Raw genomic sequence first — 24,995 nt, forward strand, 5'->3', positions numbered from 1 at the left:
AGTTCAGAGGCACACTCTTCCAGTACATGGGATGGATGCCACCAGGACCATAAGCCTTGCTTGTGTCCAGAGAGAGAAGAGTACTTTTCGGACAGTCCAAAAAGAGACTATGAGAAGAAGCATAGGATTAGTAAGAAGAGCATCAGGGGGTGAAGGGACATTCAAGTCATCTAAGGTGGAGTTACAAGAGAAACAGTCACAAAACTCTGTGTTGGAATTATGTAAGTTGTATGGAGGCAATTTCACAACCTTCATTTGTAATGAAACAATTTAGTCTCCATGACCAAAACTGTTTATCCATCTTATCTTTTTTTTTACAAGGAAGATTACAAGCATAACCCTATGTTTGTTTCGCCTTCCCTAAGTTTGTTTTACATTTCTAACTTTGTGTGGTAAGAATAAGACCATAACAGGTTGAAGCCTTTTGTTGGAGAGGGGGGGGGTTTAAAAATGAGGCAAAAACAAAATATGGTCCACAATTGTTCTTTGTTATCAAACTGTTCAGTGTAACAGATAATCACCATAAATCAAGCCATTTTAACCTTCCATATGAAAAGCCTCAGATATGTCAGAAAAAGTGGAAATACTGGAAAAGTTTTTCCCAAAACTAACCACTACCTTTTTACTCAATTATACATTCAAATTTAAAAAATATCAGTCTGTGTTTAAAAACAAAGGACAAGAAACTTGCATAATGATCATCATAAATAGAGAAATTTTCACCAGCATGCAGTGTACAACTCATGCAAGTCCCACAACCCATGCTAAGGGGATAGAGAAAAGCTATAATTGCAAGAGCTTTACCTATACTTCTTCTGACCTATCTAAATTCATCTCATAATTATCCACCTAAAGACCCATCTACATCTTTACCAATGATTCCCTAGAAACTCTGTCACTACTTTTATCAATCTATGACTACTGCAGGACTTGCCCTTTTACAAAATTATAATGCACAACTTGATTTAATAAAAACCTCTATTAAAAAACATTTAGTTGTAAATTAAATCTTACTTTTACAAAATGACAGATTGTAGTAATCAATAAATGAAAGTCTCACCAGATATGATGAAAAGGAAAATATTATTTGCAAGGCTTTTAAATGTAAAATACATACATACATATATATATATATATTTATATTTATTTATTATACTTTGTCGCTGTCTCCCGCGTTTGCATATATATATATATATATTTTTTTTTCATACTATTCGCCATTTCCCGCGATAGCGAGGTAGCGTTAAGAACAGAGGACTGGGCCTTTTTTGGAATATCCTCACCTGGCCCCCTCTGTTCCTTCTTTTGAAAAAAAAAAAAATATATATATATATATATATATATAGGGGAGAAAGAATACTTCCCACGTATTCCCTGCGTGTCGTAGAAGGCGACTAAAAGGGGAGGGAGCGGGTGGCTGGAAATCCTCCCCTCTCTCTTTTTTTTTTTCCAAAAGAAGGAACAGAGAAGGGGGCCAGGTGAGGATATACCCTCTAAGGCCCAGTCCTCTGTTCTTAACGCTACCTCGCTAATGCGGGAAATGGCGAATAGTATGAAAGAAAAGAAAAGAAATATATATATATATATATATATATATATATATATATATATATATATATATATATATATATATATATATATATATTTTTTTTCTTTTTTTTTTGCTTTGTCGCTGTCTCCCGCGTTTGCGAGGTAACGCAAGGAAACAGACGAAAGAAATGGCCCAACCCACCCCCATACACATGTATATACATACGTCCACACACGCAAATATACATACCTACACAGCTTTCCATGGTTTATATATATATATATATATATATATATATATATATATATATATATATATATATATATATATATATATATATATCTTTTTCTTTTCTTTTAAACTATCTGCCATTTCCCGCATTAGCGAGGTAGCGTTAAGAACAGAGGACTGGGCCTTTGTGGAATATCCTGACCTGGCCCCCCTCTCTTCCTTCTTTTGGGGGAAAAAAAAAAAAAAAGAAAAAAAAAAAAAAAGATGTGCTGTCAATGGATTGAACCAGGGCATGTGCAGCATCTGGGGTAAACCATGGAAAGTTCTGTGGGGCCTGGATGTGGAAAGGGAGTTGTGGTTTCGGTGCATTATTACATGACAGCTAGAGACTGAGTGTGAACGAATGGGGCCTTTGTTGTCTTTTCCTAGCGCTACCTCGCACACATGAGGGGGAGGGGGTTTTTATTCCATGTGTGGCGAGGTGGCGATGGGAATAAATAAAGGCAGTGGGTGTATATATATGTGTGTGTATATATATGTATACATTGAGATGTATAGGTATGTATATTTGCGTGTGTGGACGTGTATGTATATACATGTGTATGTGGGTGGGTTGGGCCATTCTTTCGTCTGTTTCCCTGTGCTACCTCACTAACACGGGAGACAGCGACAAAGCAAAATAAATATAAATAATAAATAAATATAAATATATACATATATATATATACATATATATGTGTCGGAGGTGGAGGGAACGAGGAGAAGAGGGAGACCAAATTGGAGGTGGAAAGATGGAGTGAAAAAGATTTTGTGTGATCGGGGCCTGAACATGCAGGAGGGTGAAAGGAGGGCAAGGAATAGAGTGAATTGGAGCGATGTGGTATACCGGGGTTGACGTGCTGTCAGTGGATTGAATCGGGGCATGTGAAGCGTCTGGGGTAAACCATGTGTGGACGTATGTATATACATGTGTATGGGGGGGGTTGGGCCATTTCTTTCGTCTGTTTCCTTGCGCTACCTCGCAAACGCGGGAGACAGCGACAAAGCAAAAAAAAAAAAAAAAAAAAAAAAATTTATATACATATGTATATATGGGTTATAGACAGGATTGTATGGAGGAGGGTGGATGTGTTGGATATGAGATGTTTGAGGGCAATATGTGGTGTGAGGTGGTTTGATCGAGTAAGTAATGAAAGAGTAAGAGAGAAGTGTGGAAGCGAAAAGAGTGTGGTTGAGACAGCAGAGGAGGATGTGTTGAAATGGTTTGGACATATGGAGAGGATGAGTGAGGAAAGGTTGACAAAGAGGACATGTGCATCAGAGGTGGAGGGAACAGGGAGAAGCAGGAGTCCGAACTGGAGGTGGAAGGATGAAGTGAAAAAGATTTTGAGCGACTGGGGCCTGAACATGCACGAGGGTGAGAGGTGTGTAAGGAATAGTGAAATGGAACAATGAGGTATACTGTGGCTGACATGCTGTCAATGGACTAAACCAGGGCCTGTGAAACATCTGGGGTAAACCATGGAAAGGCCTGTGGGGCCTGGATGTGGATAAGGAGCTGTGGTTTTGGTGCATTACATATGACAGCTAGAGACTGAGTGTGAGAGGACGTGGCCTTTTTGCTTGCTTTTCTGGCACTACCTCGCTGATGCAGGGGGGTGGCGATGTGGCACTGGGAATGGATGAAGGCAAGCCAATATGAATATGTACAGGGTATATATGTATATGACTGTGTATGAGTATGTATATGTACATATATGGGTGTGTACATATATATGTGTGTAGACAAGTTTCCTGGTGCTACCTCGCTGACACGGCTAATGCGATCACGTACAATATATAATATATAATATAAATATAAATATATAAATATATAAATATATAAATATATAAATATGAATATATAAATTTGCTGATAACCACAAAGAAAATAAAATGCAGTAAGTCCCAGGGGAGATACACGAATGAGACCGAGACCTGGGCAGTATCTATATACAGGAGAGGAGCTAATGCTGTTGGACATGTGCTTCCACATTGTAGTGTTGGGGTCTGGCACCACACCTTTTTCATTTCACCTAAATAAAATTTTACATTGACAATGGATAGCAAATCAGCCAAATTATTTTCACAAAATTCAAACACCATGAAGAATGTAAAAAGACTGGACATATATGTTGTTTTTGCTGGCTTCTGGAGACCTGGGGAGGTAGACCTTTTGTACAAGCTATTTCCAACAGGTTTCCTATATTGACAAGTCTGAGTAATTTCTATTCTCATCTCTCATAATGCTGTGAAGAAGAACTCTCCTTACTCATTTTCCATGAGAATCTTCTTGAGGGCCACAACTTTGCTGTGAAGAGGAACCCTTCTTACTCATTTTCCATGAGAATCTTCTTGAGTGCTAAAACTTTACCTGTTAATCTGTCTCAAGCTTTGAAGACTTCGCTTGGGTTACTGGAGACCATCATTCACACTGACATTCACTCACTGAATCTTGCTTGCCTACAGGAAGATGATATGCACCAAGGGTGCAAACAGGAGCCCAAAGTCTGGCACTTACACTCACACTGACATTAGCACGCTACAGTTTTGACCCAGTTGTAGAATTCGAGTTACAGTTGGTGCATCTACACACTTAAGACTCTCTTCTTATTACTTGTGCCATTTTATTATTCACTCAATCAACCCATCTCAATCACATATTGTCTTTATACATCTTATTTGCAACACATCCATCCTCTGCACGTTCTCATATCCAGCCCATGACTCGCATCCATACAACATCGCTGAGACTGCTGTATCTTCAAACATACCCATTTCCAACCTCCCAGATAATGACCTCTCGTTCCACACATTCCTTACTACTCCCAGGGCCTTCAGCCCCTCACCCACCCTGTGATTCTCTTCTGCTTCCATGGTTCCATTCATATAAAAAATGCAACACTTCCTCAAATTTTCTCCATCCAAGCTCACACCCAACCCCAACTAACCTGTCCCTCTGCAACAATAAATCAAATAAATATGCTTTCATTCACCTTTACTCTCAATTTCCTCCTTTCACATGCTCTCCCAAACTCACACCTCACTACTGTTACACACTCAAATATGCCACCAGTGTTGTGCCATCAGCAAACAACAACTCACTTCCTCGGCTCCCCTTAACACCTATAGACTGCATACCCACACCTTATTCCAAGACCTTTGCATCTACCTCCCTCACCACCCTATCCATAGACAATGCAAACACTCCTACCCAGATCCACCTTCACCTGGAACCACTCACCCTCCTCTCTACCTACATGCACACCCATCTTAAACTCTTGATAGAAATGCCTCACTACTTCTAATAATTTTCCTCTCACACTAGGTATTCATAACACTTTCCACAAAATATCTCTATCAACCCTATCATATGCTTTCTCAACATTCATAGATGTCATGCACAAATCCCTCTCTCTTTCTATGTATTTTTCCTAAACATTCTTCAAAGCAAACACTTGATCCACACATCCTCTAACTCTCCTAAAACCACTATGTCCCTCCCTAGTCCGAAGCTCTGTATATACTTATATCCTCTTAATTACCACACTCTCATACAACTTACCAAGTACTAAAACCACTATGTCCCTCCCTAATCTGAAGCTCTGTATGTACTTATATCCTCTCCATTACCACACTCTCATACAACTTACCAAGTACACTCAAGAAACTTATATATCGGTAGTTTGCTCACCTTTGTTCCCTTTGTCTTTATACAAATGCATTGCACCAATCTTCAGGCACCTCACCATGATCCATACATCATTAAGCCAAGTGAACCAATCAACAACACGGTCACCCCCTTTCTCGATGAACTCAAAAGCTATACCATCCACCTCAGCTACCATGCCAAATTCCACCCTATGCATCCTCAGCACCTCTGCAGTATGATGTTATTGGCTAGGGCAAATCAATGTATAGGTAAGTGCCTAAGGCATCCACTTGCCTCGTATGTTTAACATTTGTCAAAGGGTGGTAAATCCTCATGGATAACCCTTATTTTAGAGGTGCAAAAGTGTTTTAAGTCCAAATGACAATGCTATCTCAGGTGCTCATATGGCTCAGTCCAGAGGTGAGAAATATGATAATAGCTTTGTATATGGAAAAGGACAATAAAGATTTATGGTGTGTGCAGAAGTTTCAGATACTTTCAGAAAGTGTACAGAAGAGTATAAACATATCAATATGTAGAGAACAGTATATCATTGAAGAAGTGCAAGAAAAAGTATGACATCAGCATACATGGGAAATTGTGTAACAGCATTACCATGGAAAGATATGAAGAATGTTATGTATCAAACAGTAAGATAACATGCCTCCTTAGTACAGCAGAGTATAAAAATATCTACCTCAAAACAGATAAGGATAACACAATTGAAATGATCTCAAAAGAAAATGAAAAATTCTAATCTGAAGAGGGAGTACTGTGATGATATCTCATACATGGAGGAGAAAATATACATCTTTGTGGAGGAGGAAGTTTATAAAAATATTCAATAGTAAGTAGGGAAAAAATGATGAAACATATCCTTAACAAAATATTATAGCACTTTCAAGTAGGGGAATAGTGATAACATCAAACTTTGTATGTGAAAGAGTAAAATAATAACTACTCTGTGTGAAGATAGGCTTAATAATGTCTCCAGTTATATGAAATGCCACAACACTACTGTTAAGGACAATATGATAACCTCAAGCAAAAGACAAAGTATGGTACCAACTTTTGTGTATGGAAATGCATGATGCAGACTTAATGTGTGTGCAAACCTGTAATGCAATTAAACAAGATGTAAGGATGAGTATGAAATCACCATGTACTGTTTAGGAGAGTGATATCATCTTAACAGCATGTGGAAAATTTTGACAACCTGGGAGAGTATAGTAACAACATATGCATGGGCAGTATGATAATGGTGCTGTGTAGAGGAGAGTATAATACAACAATTCTTATAGAAGAGGATATCAACAACAATCTAAAAGCAAGAACTATGATAAGTGAGAGGGGGAGCATAAAACCAACATAGTAGTGTGTAATGGTGGTTATGCTTAAGTCAAACAGCATGAAAGGAAGAGCATAATTACTCAGTGTGCAATGAAGAGTAAAGTGACTATGACTAGACAGGATGACGAAAGAAATGATGGGGTGTATGAGAGATGTGGTATGGCAGTGAATGCAAAGAGTGTTAGAGGAGGGGGGGGGGATAAAACATAATACACTGAAGTGGTTTGTGCACATGAAAAGAATGCAAGATGGGGAGTTTACAAGGAGAATGTATGGTAGTACAACTAAAGGGGTTGATGTGAGAGGATGACCTCTTGTAACAAAGGGGAAATACACTGGAAGAGTACTAAAGGGATAGAAATAGTGGGAGAAATGCACAGAATGGTGTATGTAAAGAAGATGTGTAAGGACAGGGATAAGTAGAGACTCTATCAAAGTGACCACCCCCTTGATGAAGATTCCCGAAAGGAACAAGCATCAGAGATGTAGACAGACAGATATATAAAGATGACTGGCAAAAACCTATGACAAGGTAAACAGATGGAGATGTTCACAAAACATACACTTAAATAAAATACTGACAATTCTAATGGATTTTAACTTAAAGAGTTCTTGTATATCTAAAGGCCTCATATTCTATTCCCTTCACAGAATTCATTTTAGATTACAAAAAGATACATAAGTCTGATTTAATATTTACAAACAGTCCTCTATACCGCAATCCTAAGCTCTAACCATAGCATATTAGTATATCCATGATTATGATAATCAAAATGCAGTGCTAGTTATTCAGAGGAGTAACGTCAGTACAGAACATGTATTATGGCCTCAACTTATTAGTAGTGTTATTTGCTGTATGATTTCCTTATAACAATTAAAGGAACAAATCAATAAATACTTAAATGCTAAATGTGCATTAAATAAGGAGAAACATCTTTTGAAATAAATTACATTCTATTTGACTGGGTGAATGACTACTTTCAAAGAATTATGAGTCCAAAAACTAAGGGTTGTGTAGCTGGAATACTAAGAAAACTTAAAGAGAAAGCTCCTTATGTGAATGGTACATTAATCATGCTCCATGTCCCTTCATTACATTTTCCATATCATCCTTACTAGCTGCTACACTGCCAAGAAAGTACGGTACATCTTGACAGTGGAATCAGAACACCAAGCAAAATAAGGTAAATCATTATCATCATTATTATCATTATTATTCCCTGGGGATAGGGGAATAAGAATGCTTCCCACGTATTCCCTGCATGTCATACAAGGCGATTCAAAGGGGAGGGAGTGGGGCGGCTGGAAATCCTCCCCTCCTGTTTTTTTGATTTTCCAAAAGAAGGAACAGAGAAGGGTCCCAAGTGAGGATATTCCCTCTAAGGCTCGGTCCTCTGTTCTTGGCACTACCTCACTTACACAGAAAATGATGAACATGTATGAAAAAAAAGTATCATTATTATCATCATTATCATTATTATCTTTATCATTACTATCATTATTTATTTATCATATCTATTCATTTCATTATACTTGATCGCTGTTCCCCATGTTAGCGAGGTAGCACCAGGAAACAGATGAAGAATGGCCCATCCACTCATGTGCCAAGATGAAAACAAGTGCATCAAATACCTAGGAGTGGACATGGGAGCTGAAGTGATTCTAAGGTGGGATGGGGGAAAGTCTTAAATATGCTGAGGATTGTACAGAATGAGACGTAAATATTAATATATATCCCCTGGGGATAGGGGAGAAAGAATACTTCCCACGTATTCCCTGCGTGTCGTAGAAGGCGACTAAAAGGGAAGGGAGTGGGCGGCTGGAAATCCTCCCCTCTCTTTTTTTTTTTTTTTTAATTTTCCAAAAGAAGGAACAGAGAAGAGGTCCAGGTGAGGATATGCCCTCAAAGGCCCAGTCCTCTGTTCTTAACGCTACCTCGCTATCGCGGGAAATAGCGAATAGTATGAAAAAAAAAAAAAATAATGGCACAATAGTGCTGATTGCGTTGTAAGGGTTGAGTCTTGGGCCTTGAATGCCAAAGAACAGATGTGGGTGGATGTGTTGAAAAGAAAATTCATAAGAACAATATGTTGTGTAACAAGGGTTGATCATGTAAGGAATAACAGTGTAAGAAAGGATTAGGACAATAAGTTGAGTATGACTGGGAGCTATTAACAGTGTGCTGAAATAGTATGGAGAGGATGAGCAAATCCAGACTGACCATGAGGATATAAGTGGCAGAAGTGGAGGGAGCAAAGGGAAGGACCCACCTACCTATGGTGATATTCTGCCAAATTGGCATGGCTAACACGTGGCACTTGCCATATGTCTTCCCAGATCAATAATACTGCTCTCGGCTACCACCTCCATCAAATAATTATCTAATCTGAGTTCATCTAGGAATGATTTCAACCATGTCAAGTTTTCTTTTAAATGTTTCTGAAGTTGTTTCATGCAAGTTTCATACTTCTGGAAGTACACTGAGCACTCCTTGAACTTTCCTAGCTGGGAAACATACCTAAGAAGTTTCTCTAGTAAATTCTCATGGAATTCTATCCTCACAACCCTCATCTTGTGGACTCAGGCTTACTTAGAGGCGACAATTTATTTATCAAACAGGAGAGAACCGTGAAGCACAAAAGCAAAAATGATAAAGTCTTGCTCACAAGTTCAATCATTATCAATCTAGAAGCACCTTCAAAATGCAACCATTACAATGCTAATCACAAAATGTTGTAGTTCAAATCTTGTTACTGATCTTTGCATGTATGTAAAAAAAAATCTACTTACAAATTCTTATTTCTGATTCTAAAGTCTAAAGCATGAAGCAAAAATTTTATACTAATTTTCATTATGGAATAATTCTTGACTCTTTGTGTGTGCAAACTAAGCACAGTACTGCATTCAACACATGAAAAAAATAAGAAAGATGGAATGCAAAATTAACAAATGAAGAATATACATAGCTTGGCTTATCCTCCAGGATGAACTACCTAAAATGGGTGCACAATTTCTACATAATATCTACCCTCAGTGCTTCAGAATAAATATGAATAAGTTCAATATTTCACATGACACAGTAATTTAACTACGGTTCTCCCCTATTATCATGAATTAATAGGGTTTCACTTTACTTTTATCCCTGGTATCAATTAGTAATACCATAAAGATAACATTTTACATTAGACTGTAGCCTTGTTAAAAGTAATAATTTGGGTTCTTCTATGATATCTGAGCTCTGAAGGATTTTTTTTCAAGCAGGGGAACAAAGTGGTCAATTCATCATTACTACCTGAAAATTAGTGATGAACTGGGTTTATGGACCAGTTTTCTTCTATAAAATATAAGGTTATAGGTGAATATGTAGATGTAATTCTCTCTGAAAACCATATGAAAATATTTTACCATGGATAAATCACATGACAGAGATGTATAATCTGTCAGCAAAGATGAAAGCATTTGGTTTGAATTAGCTTGATTATTTAACCATTACCCAAAGTCCATCATAATATAGTGCACTACCAGATAATCATAACATTTTCTAGAGCTGATTCAAATTTCAATAAGTTCTTTTTGAATGCATAAAGAATGCTTAATATGACAAAAATTCTACAAAAGTTTTTAAAATTACAAAATGCAAACAAGAAATCTAAGTTTTGAAGAATGAAAAACTGTTTCTCTTTAGGCAGTGTCCCACAAGTCTTGAGAGAATCTCCATAATCCCTAGGGTTAAAAACCTCTAATACCATGCTTCCTTGTCAGTATAGGACACTCATCCCTCATGAAACATCTAATCAATGCAAGCAGCCTGCTGGCTCTGTCCAAGTCCACCCATTGATAAATGAGCAACATATACATGGAAATGATGTCATCACCCCACTGGCCAACAGGTTGGTACCTACTTGCTTTGTATTTTCAGAAACAAGTGCATCAATCTAATGGAAGTCCCTGTTGGTTAAGAGAAATGCTTTTAAGAAGAGCAGAGAAGGTAGGGCAAGAAACAACAACCTGGAAGAATTGTTCACAAGGCAATGCCATGGAGTGAAAAAAATTTCATTCTAAAGTTACACCTCTCTCCAACATTGAATCATTCTGTAAAGTGGTTATAATCTAGCAGGAAACAAGTTGCATTAATGTGTGTGTAAGAAAGTTTTGGTGGGAGTTGACAATGCTCCTAATCTTTTGCTAGAGTTCCACCTTTGGAGCATCGTCAACAAGGCCAACTGTCTGCTTGCAAATGTTAGAACAGCAGTCAAGTTCATGGAAAAGGAATTATCCAACAAGCTGTTCATATCACGCACAAAGCTAAACCCAAAATATGCATCTCAAGTTTGGTCACAACACCTAAAAAAGCATAAAGAGCTAATACAAAAGGAAGTGGATCATAGGGTGGGGGAGGGGGCGAAAATTCTGGGGGCCTTGAAGAATGTGTGGAAGTCAAGAACATTATCTCGGAAAGCAAAAATGGGTATGTTTGAAGGAATAGTGGTTCCAACAATGTTGTATGGTTGCGAGGCGTGGGCTATGGATAGAGTTGTGCGCAGGAGGATGGATGTGCTGGAAATGAGATGTTTGAGGACAATGTGTGGTGTGAGGTGGTTTGATCGAGTGAGTAACGTAAGAGTAAGAGAGATGTGTGGAAATAAAAGGAGCACGGTTGAGAGAGCAGAAGAGGGTGTTTTGAAATGGTTTGGGCACATGGAGAGGATGAGTGAGGAAAGATTGACCAAGAGGATATATGTGTCGGAGGTGGAGGGAACGAGGAGAAGAGGGAGACCAAATTGGAGGTGGAAAGATGGAGTGAAAAAGATTTTGTGTGATCGGGGCCTGAACATGCAGGAGGGTGAAAGGAGGGCAAGGAATAGAGTGAATTGGAGCGATGTGGTATACCGGGGTTGACGTGCTGTCAGTGGATTGAATCAAGGCATGTGAAGCGTCTGGGGTAAACCATGGAAAGCTGTGTAGGTATGTATATTTGCGTGTGTGGACGTATGTATATACATGTGTATGGGGGGGTTGGGCCATTTCTTTCGTCTGTTTCCTTGCGCTACCTCGCAAACGCGGGAGACAGCGACAAAGTATAATAAAAAATAAAAAAACAAAAGGTCCACAGGATGGTATAAATGATGTCATCAGAATTATGAGATTTGACTTACAGGAAAAGGCTAGAGAATTCAAATGTGTCCACCTTGCAACAGAAAAGAAAGAGGAGTGACTAAATCACAACCTTAAAATGTTTGACACATTGTGACATAGATACTTAACAGTTCTTTGAGAGATGTAGGAACAGAACAACCAGAGGATATAACATGAAATTATGCAAGAAACATTAAAAAATTACAAAAGCACTTTTATAATATAAGAGTGGTGGATGAATGGAATAAAATGACTAAAGACATACGTAACGTAATGTAGACAACTTACATAAATTAAAGAAGTTACATGACTGAACTTTCAAGAGATGGGGCCACATGAATGTAAAACTCCCTCCCCATGCAGTACAAATAATTAGAATATAAGTAAATACTATAATGACATCACCATCCACTCAGAAATAAGTAACAACTTAAATATGCAATAATATCATTAATATGTACAAGTAATATAAATTAATTCAAAAATAAATAAATACACTACACCCTAACCAAATCAGATAATGGTGTTCATCCATGGTTGGCTGGAAGAAGCTGGAATATGAAGTAAAATGCTCTCAAATTTCCAGGATCCTGATAATCAAAAAGCAGATAGATTCCACTCTGACAGCCTGCATGATAAAAATATCATCTCCATTTAGAGGTTGTAATTGGTCAGTAGGCAGAATGAGCCCAGCCAGCAGGCCACTTGTACCAAACAGGTACTTACTGAGGGGTGAAGGGCCTTTACCTTACTAGAAGGCAGGAGGTTGTAGATTTTCCTGGAAATCCTAAAAGTTTTCTGAAGGATAGTGGGATGATTCTATCCTGGAGAGAAATTATGTTGAGGATTCTGTTTCACACAACTGTCTCAGTCAGAAATTTATTATCTAGTATGAGCAAGTTCACTGAAAGATGTTTTAAGAAGAAATATGCATTTAAATTAATCAGTCTCTACCTAAGTAATGGATCTTTTTGTTTAGTTTTCAAACCAGTCAATATCATTTGAAACTATGCTTTTGTCCCTATTTATTGCACACTGAAATTGCTAAAGAAATAAAATATGAGAGAAAGCATAGGTATAAAGACTAGATGTGGCAATGAACTACAATAACATACACAAACTCACAAATACTATCTATCAATATCTCTGATGCCTGTTCCAACTGGAACTCCCTAAAGGGGTGGCCACAGCAACAGAGCCTCCATAAGTAAAGAACTTGAGTGCCGCTTTTTAGCCTTTAGTGCCTCACCCTAAACAGGCCACTGGCAGAGGGCAAGTCTAAGGCAGTGTTTGCTGAGGCTCCTATCTAATGTTTCTGATGACTACCTCTATCTAATGCTCCTAACTACTGCTTCTATCTAATGCTTCTACCTAATAACTTACAAATACACTTATAACTAATACATAAGATGAAATCTAATATACAGAGCCAAGTAAGAAGTGCTTCTCCTTCTCGAAGGCTCAAGCTGAGTTGATTGAATATGCACTTATGTAACCAGGATGAGAAGATAGAGATATGTGGTACATTTGGGGAAAGAAAACTAGATAATTTGGCTCTGAGAGAAACTAACATAAAGGGGAGGGGAAACAATGGTTTGGGAATGACTGAGGGGTAAAGTCTGCAGTTAGTGTGAGGGGAAGAACAAAGAAGACAGTGTCACTTCTGCTGAAGGAGTTGTGGAAACTGTTCAAGAGAGTATGAAAATGAGTTTCCAAAGGATGTGGGTGGGCAATAATGTGGATTATGAAAAGTAGGTGATTGTCAGTGCTTAATGACGTGTCAGTGAAAGAAGTGAGGATGAGAGGCAAATGTTTTGGGAGGAGTAAAGTGAGTAAATCAGGAAGAATTCTACCTCCATATTCCCCAGGTGTTGGTAGAAGGTGACTAAAAGGGGTGGAAGCAGGGGGCTGGAGGCCCTCCCTTCTTTGATTTAAACTTTTAAAGTAAGGAACAAAAGAAACACCCAAGCAGAGAGTGCTCATCCTCCTCAAATGCTCAGGCTGGGGTGCCAAAATGTGTGTGGATGTAAACAAGATGAGAAGAGAGGAGATATAGATAGTGTGTTAGAGGAAAGGAATCTGGATGCTTTGGCCCAGTGGGAAACAAAGCTCAAGAGTAAAGGGGAAGAATGGCTTGATACTATCTCAGGGTAAAGCCTGGGGTTGGCGAGAAGATATAAGCTACAAAAGGAGTAGCACTACTTCTGAAACAGGAGTTGTGACAGTGTGTAAAGAAGTAAGTTCTAGATTCATTCAGATAAACAGCAGAAACTGGTGTCTGTGTTTAGAAGACTGTGTAAAGGAAGAAACTGAGAATTAAAGTGCATGGAAGTAGAGTTGTGAGGTTTTGCAGGGGGTTGAAACAGGCTGGTTTTGAGTGTAAGAATAAATTGAGAAATCTAGAGAAAGTAAAGCATCTTAGACACCCTGAAGTAAAAAAAAGACAGGAGTTAGAATTATGGGAGCCGAAGTGAACCTTAGAGTGGGTGAAGGAGGAAAGGTCCTGAATGTATTTAAGAGTATGTGAAAAGAAAGGTCACTGTTTGTGAGGGTAAAGTTGGATATGTCTGATGTTACAGTAGTCCAAATGGTGCTGTAACTGTGCAAGTTTTGAGTTCTAAATGCCATAGAATGAAAGAGGATAGATATGTTAAGAGATGAAAAGCTCGAATGACAGTGTAAGGCATGACAGTATGAGAGAGGTGTGGTAGTAAGCAAAATATGATTGAGAGAAATACAGAAGAAAGAGAGAAGAAAGACTGACCAAGAAGATATACTTGTTAAAAGTGGAGGAAATACTGGGGAAAAGGAGACCAAGAAGGGGATGAAAAGATGGAGTGGAAGAGGGTTTTGAGTTATTGGGGCCTGAGCATGAAAGATTATAGGTGTACAAGGAACGGAAAAATTCAAGTGACGTGACATACAGGGGGATGGTATACTTTCAATGGACTGAATCTGGGCATATGAAGTGTTCAGGAGAAACCACAGAAAAGTTTTTTGGGCTTGGCTGTGGACAGGGGACTTTGGTTTCAGTGCACTATAAAGACAGCAAGAGAGTAGAGACAAACAAATGAGTTCATTTTTTTTCTTTTTTTAAGTTGAAAACTCCACTCACAGACAAAAGTCCACATCAAGGCCAGGCCTTAACTGAAATACAGAGAGAAGGTTATCCACTGAATCAACCAGGTTCAGTGGATAACCTTAAAGTAAGGGCATGAAACTCTATGCCTAAATTGACATCTACAGGAGAGGCACACATAAATATTCATCTAGAGTTATGGGGTTAATCATATATACTTGTCCATATCTCTGAAGCCTATTCCCTCCAGAAACTCCCTCCAAAGGGGTGACCATACCAAAAGTCTCAGCTTATCCCTGACATTACATACCTCCCTCACATACACCATTCTACACATTCTTTCCCCATTTCTCTTCCTCTAGTACTCCTCCATTCTATTTCCCCATGTCACTGATGGTATTCCTTTCACATCAGCTGTTTTAATCATACTACAATACACTCTCCTTGTAAACCCCCCGTCTGCATTCTTCCCACACGCCTAAACCACCTCAAAGAATTATGTTTCACACATCATATCAATTCATTTTCCCTGTCTTATATCAATTAATTTCCTTTGCATTCCCTGCCATACCAAATTTCTCATACACACCCTCTTTGCTTTATTCCATCTAATTGTATCACATGCTCCTCTCATATAACTCATTTCTACAGCCTTGATTCTTGAACTCTGTTACTTATCCTATGTTCATGTTTCAGCAAAATATGTAAGGGTCAGGAGGACCATGCTGTCCCTTAATCCTGTCTTCATTTCCATACATACACCGTTACCCTTCATTATTCTATTAAGGGACCCAATGTCTCTTCTACCATGTACTGCTCTCTTCATTATCTCTCCTTCCATTACACCGAACTTACCCAAGATAGCTCCCAAATACATTCTGTCACCTTTTTTAGTCTTTCTCCCCCCATATCTAGAACACAGTTTAGTACACTTTCTTCTCTCATTCTATAGTGTTTTGCAAAATTCATACTTTCACTGTTTCCTTTCAAACACCATTATGTTACTTTTACTCCCATTTACCTTCAATCACTTATCCTTACACATCATAAAACACATAATCTTTAGCGATTCTTCTTCAATCTCAGCAATCACCACAGTGCCATCAACATCTCTCATTGTCACACAATAGCAACCAACCAGATTAAATAAAATTTTCAGAAGCTGAAAGCTGAAAATACAGTACATATCTTAAAACTGTACTATAGCACACCATTTCAATCATTTTTTTTTCTTTTATTATACTTTGTCGCTGTCTCCCGCGTTTGCGAGGTAGCGCAAGGAAACAGACGAAAGAAATGGCCCAACCCCCCCCCATACACATGTATATACATACGTCCACACACGCAAATATACATACCTACACAGCTTTCCATGGTTTACCCCGGACGCTTCACATGCCTTGATTCAATCCACTGACAGCACGTCAACCCTGGTATACCACATCGCTCCAATTCACTCTATTCCTTGCCCTCCTTTCACCCTCCTGCATGTTCAGGCCCCGATCACACAAAATCTTTTTCACTCCATCTTTCCACCTCCAATTTGGTCTCCCTCTTCTCCTCGTTCCCTCCACCTCCGACACATATATCCTCTTGGTCAATCTTTCCTCACTCATTCTCTCCATGTGCCCAAACCACTTCAAAACACCCTCTTCTGCTCTCTCAACCACGCTCTTTTTATTTCCACACATCTCTCTTACCCTTACGTTACTCACTCGATCAAACCACCTCACACCACACATTGTCCTCAAACATCTCATTTCCAGCACATCCATCCTCCTGCGCACAACTCTATCCATAGCCCACGCCTCGCAACCATACAACATTGTTGGAACCACTATTCCTTCAAACATACCCATTTTTGCTTTCTGAGATAATGTTCTCGACTTCCACACATTCTTCAAGGCCCCCAGAATTTTTGCCCCCTCCCCCACCCTATGATCCACTTCCGCTTCCATGGTTCCATCTGCTGCCATTTCAATCATAAAGGTAAATAATGTTTTGACTGAGGAAGAAAATATTTTTTGCCTGAGTAATCAAGCTAGAACCAATGACCTTTCCATCTTATGAGCAAGCTTACTAAACTATAGTAAACGGAAACATCTAGAAAATAAAATTTTCTTTACTTTCCCTTTTTTATGCCTGTTCACTAATTCGCACCTCATGCAAGTAGTAGCAGGAACAGACAATTGGACTCTAAGCAAAAAAAAATCCTCACTTGGTTCCTTCTTCTCTTCTTCCTTTTAGAAAGTAAAAGCACAGGAGGGTATGATTTCCAGTCTCCACTCCCGCCTATCTATTGCCTTCTATGACAAAGGAGATACATGGGAAGTATGCACTACCTTCTCATCTTATGTGTGATTGTACTCAAGACATTGGCAATCTTTTCAGTCTATCATAAGTTATTACTCTTATGTTACCTGATACATTAAAGAATAAGTTTCCTTGAAAATTTCACATTAATTTTTGACACTATCTCTTACACATTTACAAACAGTTTGAAGTCCAAGCCTTTGAACTTCTTTATCTTTTAATCACATGGGGACAAGTAAGTTGGGAGGTGAGTTTAAATGGAGAAAAACTGGAGGAAGTGAAGTGTTCTAGGTATCTGGGAGTGGATTTGGCAGCAGATGGAACCATGGAAGCAGAAGTGAGTCACTGGGTGGGGGAGGAGGCGAAGGTTCTGGGAGCATTGAAGAATGTGTGGAAGGCGAGAACGTTATCTCAGAGAGCAAAAATGGTTATGTTTGAAGGAATAGTGGTTCCAACAATGTTACATGGTCGCGAGGCATGGGCTATTGATAGGGTTGTGCAGAGGAGGGTGGATGTGTTGGAAATGAAATGTTTGAGGACAATATGTGGTGTGAGGTGGTTTGATAGAGTAAGTAATGAAAAGGTGAGAGAGACATGTGGTAATAAAGAGTGTGATTCAGAGAGCAGAATAAGGTGTACTGAAATGGTTTGGTCACATGGAGAGAATGAGTAAAGAAAGATTGACAAAGAGGATATATGTGTCTGAGGTGGAGGGAACAAGGAGAATTGGCAGACCAAATTGGAGGTGGAAGGATGTGGTGTAAAAGATTTTGAGAGATCGGGGCCTGAACATACATGAGGGTGAAAGGCGTGAAAAGAATAGAGTGAATTGGAACGATGTGGTATAACGGGGTCGACGTACTCTCAATGAATTGAACCAAGGCATGTGAAGCATCTGGGGTTAACCATGGAAATTTTTGTGGGGCCTGGATGTAGAAAGGGAGCTGTGGTTTTGGTGCATAACATATGACAGCTAGAGACTGAGTGTGTACGAATGTGGCCTTTTGTCCTTTCCTAGCACTACCTTGCGGGGGGGGAGGGGGATGCTATTTCATGTGTGGCGGGGTGGTGACAGGAATGAATAAAGGCAGCAAGTATGAATAATGTACATGTGTATATACGTACATGTCTGTGTACGTATACATATGCATACATTAAAATGTATAGGTATGTATATGTGCGTGTGTGGACGTGTATGTATATACATGTGTATGTGGGTGGGTTGGGCTATTCTTTCGTCTGTTTCCTTGCACTACATTGCTAACGCGGAACACAAAGTATAATAATAATAATAAAAGAATGATGAATTTCTGATTTGCAAAGGTAATACGATGGAGATTGAGAAAGAGTGCAATGGATGGAAACTGATTGGATATTCAATTAATGTGTAAGTGACAAAATTACATATCTTGAAACTTTTAGTTATAAACAAAAAAACTTAACTTCTTACTACGTCTCTTTTTTCACAAAAGCAAAATCCACTTAAAATCATGTCAAAGATTCATGTATTGGCCACTTAATGACATCACTTGCACAGGATCAGAAATGACATCAGCCACCCTGGATTCCCATTGTAAAAAAGAATTAACAAATACAATGAATAAGAAATCAACAATTCACAAATAAAATAACATCATCAATAAAAAAAAAGTAATAGTGATTATAATCTACACATATCCTGTATTAAGGTAAAGCACCACTATAATCCAGACATATTACTAAAATCATTTTACAAAACATATGGTCTAGAGAAGTATTAACTGTACTATCCATCACTGTTTGCATACTGTGTCTACAAGATAAAGGAAAATTAAGTATTATCTATCATCCAATAAACTGGAAACAATATAGAATCACTGAACAAAATTACTCTTAAAAGTACAGACACAGTTTACCCTATAAAAGACCATACAAACAAGTTAAGCACGATCAAATGCAATTCATCATACCATAATAAAACATGAACAGGCACGTAAAAAACTGTCAGAAACAGTCATCTAGCTATCTGTCTGTCTACATCTCACACACCTGTCCCCTTCTGGAACTTCCCAAAGGGGTGGCCAAGGTAGCAGTCCCTCCATAACTAAAGAACTCCAGTGTCACTTCTTAGCCTTTATGCCTCACTCTTAACAAGCCACTAGTAGAGGGCAAGTCTAGTGCAGTGTTTGCAGGGGCTCCAACCTAATGTTTCTACAGACTACCTCAACCTAATGCTCTTGCCTAATGTTCCACCCCACTACTTCTTCCTACAGCCAATGAGAGGGGGGTGAAGGGGGTACATTGTGCCCAGGCCCAGGAATTTCTTGGGATCTCAAAAAATGACTGCATATACTGAAGACTAGCATTCACATTTTGAAGAGCCTACATAGTTAAAATATTCTTAAAGCTCATGGCATAAAAATGTAGTGGATAAAAACATAATGACGAACGGAGAAGGGAAGGGGACCCAAAATAAACTTTGTACCCCCTGATGAAATTCCTCCCAGAAGCCCTGCTTCTACCTAGACATTCCTACTTACTACTTCCACCTATCACTCCTACCATTTTGTCAAAAGGGAGGCCTAGCACATAGTGCTCATTAAGGAAAATATAGTTATGAAGAATGAGCTGTGCGAGTTAAGTGTTGTCAAAAGTTACACATGACAAGGAGAGATTGTATGTTTGAGAACAAAATGCCAGTAGTTCACAAGTGGCAGAAAGAAAAGGCAGCTACCAAGGTCTGTGTAGTGGAGCTTGACAACAACTAAAGTGTTGGCTCACTAAACCTCTCCATACCCAGGCAGGCAGTGCTGGTAATATACCTCCCTAGTCATTGGCTGCCTACCAACTACTACCTACTAACCATATAAACATTCATCAAGACTGAGAACATCTGCAAGTGAGAAATAACTGTTTCACTTTGAGACAAATTCATTACATAAAAGCTTTATTTTTCAGTCCTATCTATCTATCAATATCTCTGATGCCTTTCCAAATGGGGTGGCCATGGCAATATTCTCCATTACTTGTGACCTTCAGTGCTGCTTCTTAGCCTTAAGTAAATCACACTTAACAGGCTCCAACCATTTTGCCAAAATGCAAGGCTAGTGCATAGTGCTCACCACAGGAAAATCTAGAGCTGAAAAGAATGAGTTGTGTGAGTTGCATTGTGAAGTGTGAAGTATGACAAGGAGAGTCTGTATGCTTGTGGACAGAATGCCAATAGTCCACGTGTAGGTGAGGATATAATCATTTGAGAGCTGCCAAGATCCATCAATTAATCAGCAACCTCTTCAACAATCAAAAAATAGAGGTGCACTTCTTTAGGTTTTTCTGAGTTAATGGTTAATATAAGGGCTGAAAACAACTCACCTGTGATTGGCGATAATCCCACCATTACTCATTCTAGTTTCATTTTCTGACTGTTCAACAACAATGGAAGGTTGCCGTGTGTTATGATAGTTGTGCCTCACTCTCTCAGAGTCTGTATTGTCTTCAATATCAGCATCACTAATCTCTGTTCATAAAGAGTCAATGATTAGTCTTTCTTGTATTACTGTAACATAATTTCTCTCCACTGTTATTTTGAACTGTTTAAGCCCACTAATAATCTAGTTAAGGAAAGTCATAAGAATTCCTCTTTAAAAGTATAAAAGTTGACTTGGTCAAAACTGTTTGAAGTTTTTGGAATGAACCAGTAATAAAAAAAATGAGAATCTTTTAAAAGAAAAGACAAAAATACCTGCAATGCATGCAAAAGGTTCAAGCAATGCCAATGAAACTAATATGTAATGATGCATTACCTATAACATTATATCTATTTATGAATTCGGTACATTACAGTACTGTAGTAAAAAATATGTCTCCTTAGCTTAGTTGGCAATGTGTATGTTTTTTTTTTTTTTTTTTTTTTTTTTTTTTATACTTTGTCGCTGTCTCCCGCGTCTGCGAGGTAGCGCAAGGAAACAGACGAAAGAAATGGCCCAACCCCCCCCCCCCCCATACACATGTACATACACACGTCCACACACGCAAATATACATACCTACACAGCTTTCCATGGTTTACCCCAGACGCTTCACATGCCTTGCTTCAATCCACTGACAGCACGTCAACCCCTGTATACCACATGACTCCAATTCACTCTATTTCTTGCCCTCCTTTCACCCTCCTGCATGTTCAGGCCCCGATCACACAAAATCTTTTTCACTCCATCTTTCCACCTCCAATTTGGTCTCCCTCTTCTCCTCGTTCCCTCCACCTCCGACACATATATCCTCTTGGTCAATCTCTCCTCACTCATTCTCTCCATGTGCCCAAACCATTTCAAAACACCCTCTTCTGCTCTCTCAACCACGCTCTTTTTATTTCCACACATCTCTCTTACCCTTACGTTACTTACTCGATCAAACCACCTCACACCACACATTGTCCTCAAACATCTCATTTCCAGCACATCCATCCTCCTGCGCACATCTCTATCCATAGCCCACGCCTCGCAACCATACAACATTGTTGGAACCACTATTCCCTCAAACATACCCATTTTTGCTTTCCGAGATAATGTTCTCGACTTCCACACATTTTTCAAGGCTCCCAAAATTTTCGCCCCCTCCCCCACCCTATGATCCACTTCCGCTTCCATGGTTCCATCCGCTGACAGATCCACTCCCAGATATCTAAAACACTTCACTTCCTCCAGTTTTTCTCCATTCAAACTCACCTCCCAATTGACTTGACCCTCACCCCTACTGTACCTAATAACCTTGCTCTTATTCACATTTACTCTCAACTTTCTTCTTCCACACACTTTACCAAACTCAGTCACCAGCTTCTGCAGTTTCTCACATGAATCAGCCACCAGCGCTGTATCATCAGCGAACAACAACTGACTCACTTCCCAAGCTCTCTCATCCCCAACAGACTTCATACTTGCCCCTCTTTCCAGGACTCTTGCATTTACCTCCCTTACAACCCCATCCATAAACAAATTAAACAACCATGGAGACATCACACACCCCTGCCGCAAACCTACATTCACTAAGAACCAATCACCAATGTGTATGTATGGTGAGAAAATGAATTATTGCATTTAAAGGATTAATGAAACCCTTGGTGGTGATGAACAAGATGGGTGATTAAATAAGATTGGGTGAATAGATAAGATTGTTCTTACATAAGTAATGGAAAAACAAGGTGCATGCAGTGTTCTTGGATCTAGAATATAAATACAAAAAAAAAAAAAAAAAAAAAATGGGAAAATACATTGGGGAATTCTAAGTCTATAAAGAGTGCATCAAAGACTTCTGAATTTGTATATACATGTGGACGTGTATGTATATACATGTGGACGTGTATGTATATACATGTGGACGTGTATGTATATACATGTGGACGTGTATGTATATACATGTGGACGTGTATGTATATACATGTGGACGTGTATGTATATACATGTGGACGTGTATGTATATACATGTGGACGTGTATGTATATACATGTGGACGTGTATGTATATACATGTGGACGTGTATGTATATACATGTGGACGTGTATGTATATACATGTGGACGTGTATGTATATACATGTGGACGTGTATGTATATACATGTGGACGTGTATGTATATACATGTGGACGTGTATGTATATACATGTGGACGTGTATGTATATACATGTGGACGTGTATGTATATACATGTGGACGTGTATGTATATACATGTGGACGTGTATGTATATACATGTGGACGTGTATGTATATACATGTGGACGTGTATGTATATACATGTGGACGTGTATGTATATACATGTGGACGTGTATGTATATACATGTGGACGTGTATGTATATACATGTGGACGTGTATGTATATACATGTGGACGTGTATGTATATACATGTGGACGTGTATGTATATACATGTGGACGTGTATGTATATACATGTGGACGTGTATGTATATACATGTGGACGTGTATGTATATACATGTGGACGTGTATGTATATACATGTGGACGTGTATGTATATACATGTGGACGTGTATGTATATACATGTGGACGTGTATGTATATACATGTGGACGTGTATGTATATACATGTGGACGTGTATGTATATACATGTGGACGTGTATGTATATACATGTGGACGTGTATGTATATACATGTGGACGTGTATGTATATACATGTGGACGTGTATGTATATACATGTGGACGTGTATGTATATACATGTGGACGTGTATGTATATACATGTGGACGTGTATGTATATACATGTGGACGTGTATGTATATACATGTGGACGTGTATGTATATACATGTGGACGTGTATGTATATACATGTGGACGTGTATGTATATACATGTGGACGTGTATGTATATACATGTGGACGTGTATGTATATACATGTGGACGTGTATGTATATACATGTGGACGTGTATGTATATACATGTGGACGTGTATGTATATACATGTGGACGTGTATGTATATACATGTGGACGTGTATGTATATACATGTGGACGTGTATGTATATACATGTGGACGTGTATGTATATACATGTGGACGTGTATGTATATACATGTGGACGTGTATGTATATACATGTGGACGTGTATGTATATACATGTGGACGTGTATGTATATACATGTGGACGTGTATGTATATACATGTGGACGTGTATGTATATACATGTGGACGTGTATGTATATACATGTGGACGTGTATGTATATACATGTGGACGTGTATGTATATACATGTGGACGTGTATGTATATACATGTGGACGTGTATGTATATACATGTGGACGTGTATGTATATACATGTGGACGTGTATGTATATACATGTGGACGTGTATGTATATACATGTGGACGTGTATGTATATACATGTGGACGTGTATGTATATACATGTGGACGTGTATGTATATACATGTGGACGTGTATGTATATACATGTGGACGTGTATGTATATACATGTGGACGTGTATGTATATACATGTGGACGTGTATGTATATACATGTGGACGTGTATGTATATACATGTGGACGTGTATGTATATACATGTGGACGTGTATGTATATACATGTGGACGTGTATGTATATACATGTGGACGTGTATGTATATACATGTGGACGTGTATGTATATACATGTGGACGTGTATGTATATACATGTGGACGTGTATGTATATACATGTGGACGTGTATGTATATACATGTGGACGTGTATGTATATACATGTGGACGTGTATGTATATACATGTGGACGTGTATGTATATACATGTGGACGTGTATGTATATACATGTGGACGTGTATGTATATACATGTGGACGTGTATGTATATACATGTGGACGTGTATGTATATACATGTGGACGTGTATGTATATACATGTGGACGTGTATGTATATACATGTGGACGTGTATGTATATACATGTGGACGTGTATGTATATACATGTGGACGTGTATGTATATACATGTGGACGTGTATGTATATACATGTGGACGTGTATGTATATACATGTGGACGTGTATGTATATACATGTGGACGTGTATGTATATACATGTGGACGTGTATGTATATACATGTGGACGTGTATGTATATACATGTGGACGTGTATGTATATACATGTGGACGTGTATGTATATACATGTGGACGTGTATGTATATACATGTGGACG

The 24,995-nt window shown here is 38.7% G+C and overlaps 1 protein-coding gene across 11 annotated transcripts in view; it reads right to left on the minus strand.

Moving 5' to 3' along the window:
- Usp16-45 (ubiquitin specific protease 16/45) overlaps positions 1-24,995 on the minus strand; it is a 186,060-nt gene that overhangs the window by 48,663 nt on the left and 112,402 nt on the right. For all 11 annotated transcript variants that reach the window (XM_071668163.1, XM_071668161.1, XM_071668162.1 and 8 more), the window contains one exon: positions 20,683-20,827. In XM_071668163.1, the coding sequence (XP_071524264.1) occupies positions 20,683-20,827 (145 nt within the window). The remainder of the gene's footprint in view (positions 1-20,682; positions 20,828-24,995) is intronic.

This window comes from Panulirus ornatus, chromosome 12 (genome assembly GCF_036320965.1).
Source record: "Panulirus ornatus isolate Po-2019 chromosome 12, ASM3632096v1, whole genome shotgun sequence".
Classification (NCBI taxonomy): domain Eukaryota; kingdom Metazoa; phylum Arthropoda; class Malacostraca; order Decapoda; family Palinuridae; genus Panulirus; species Panulirus ornatus.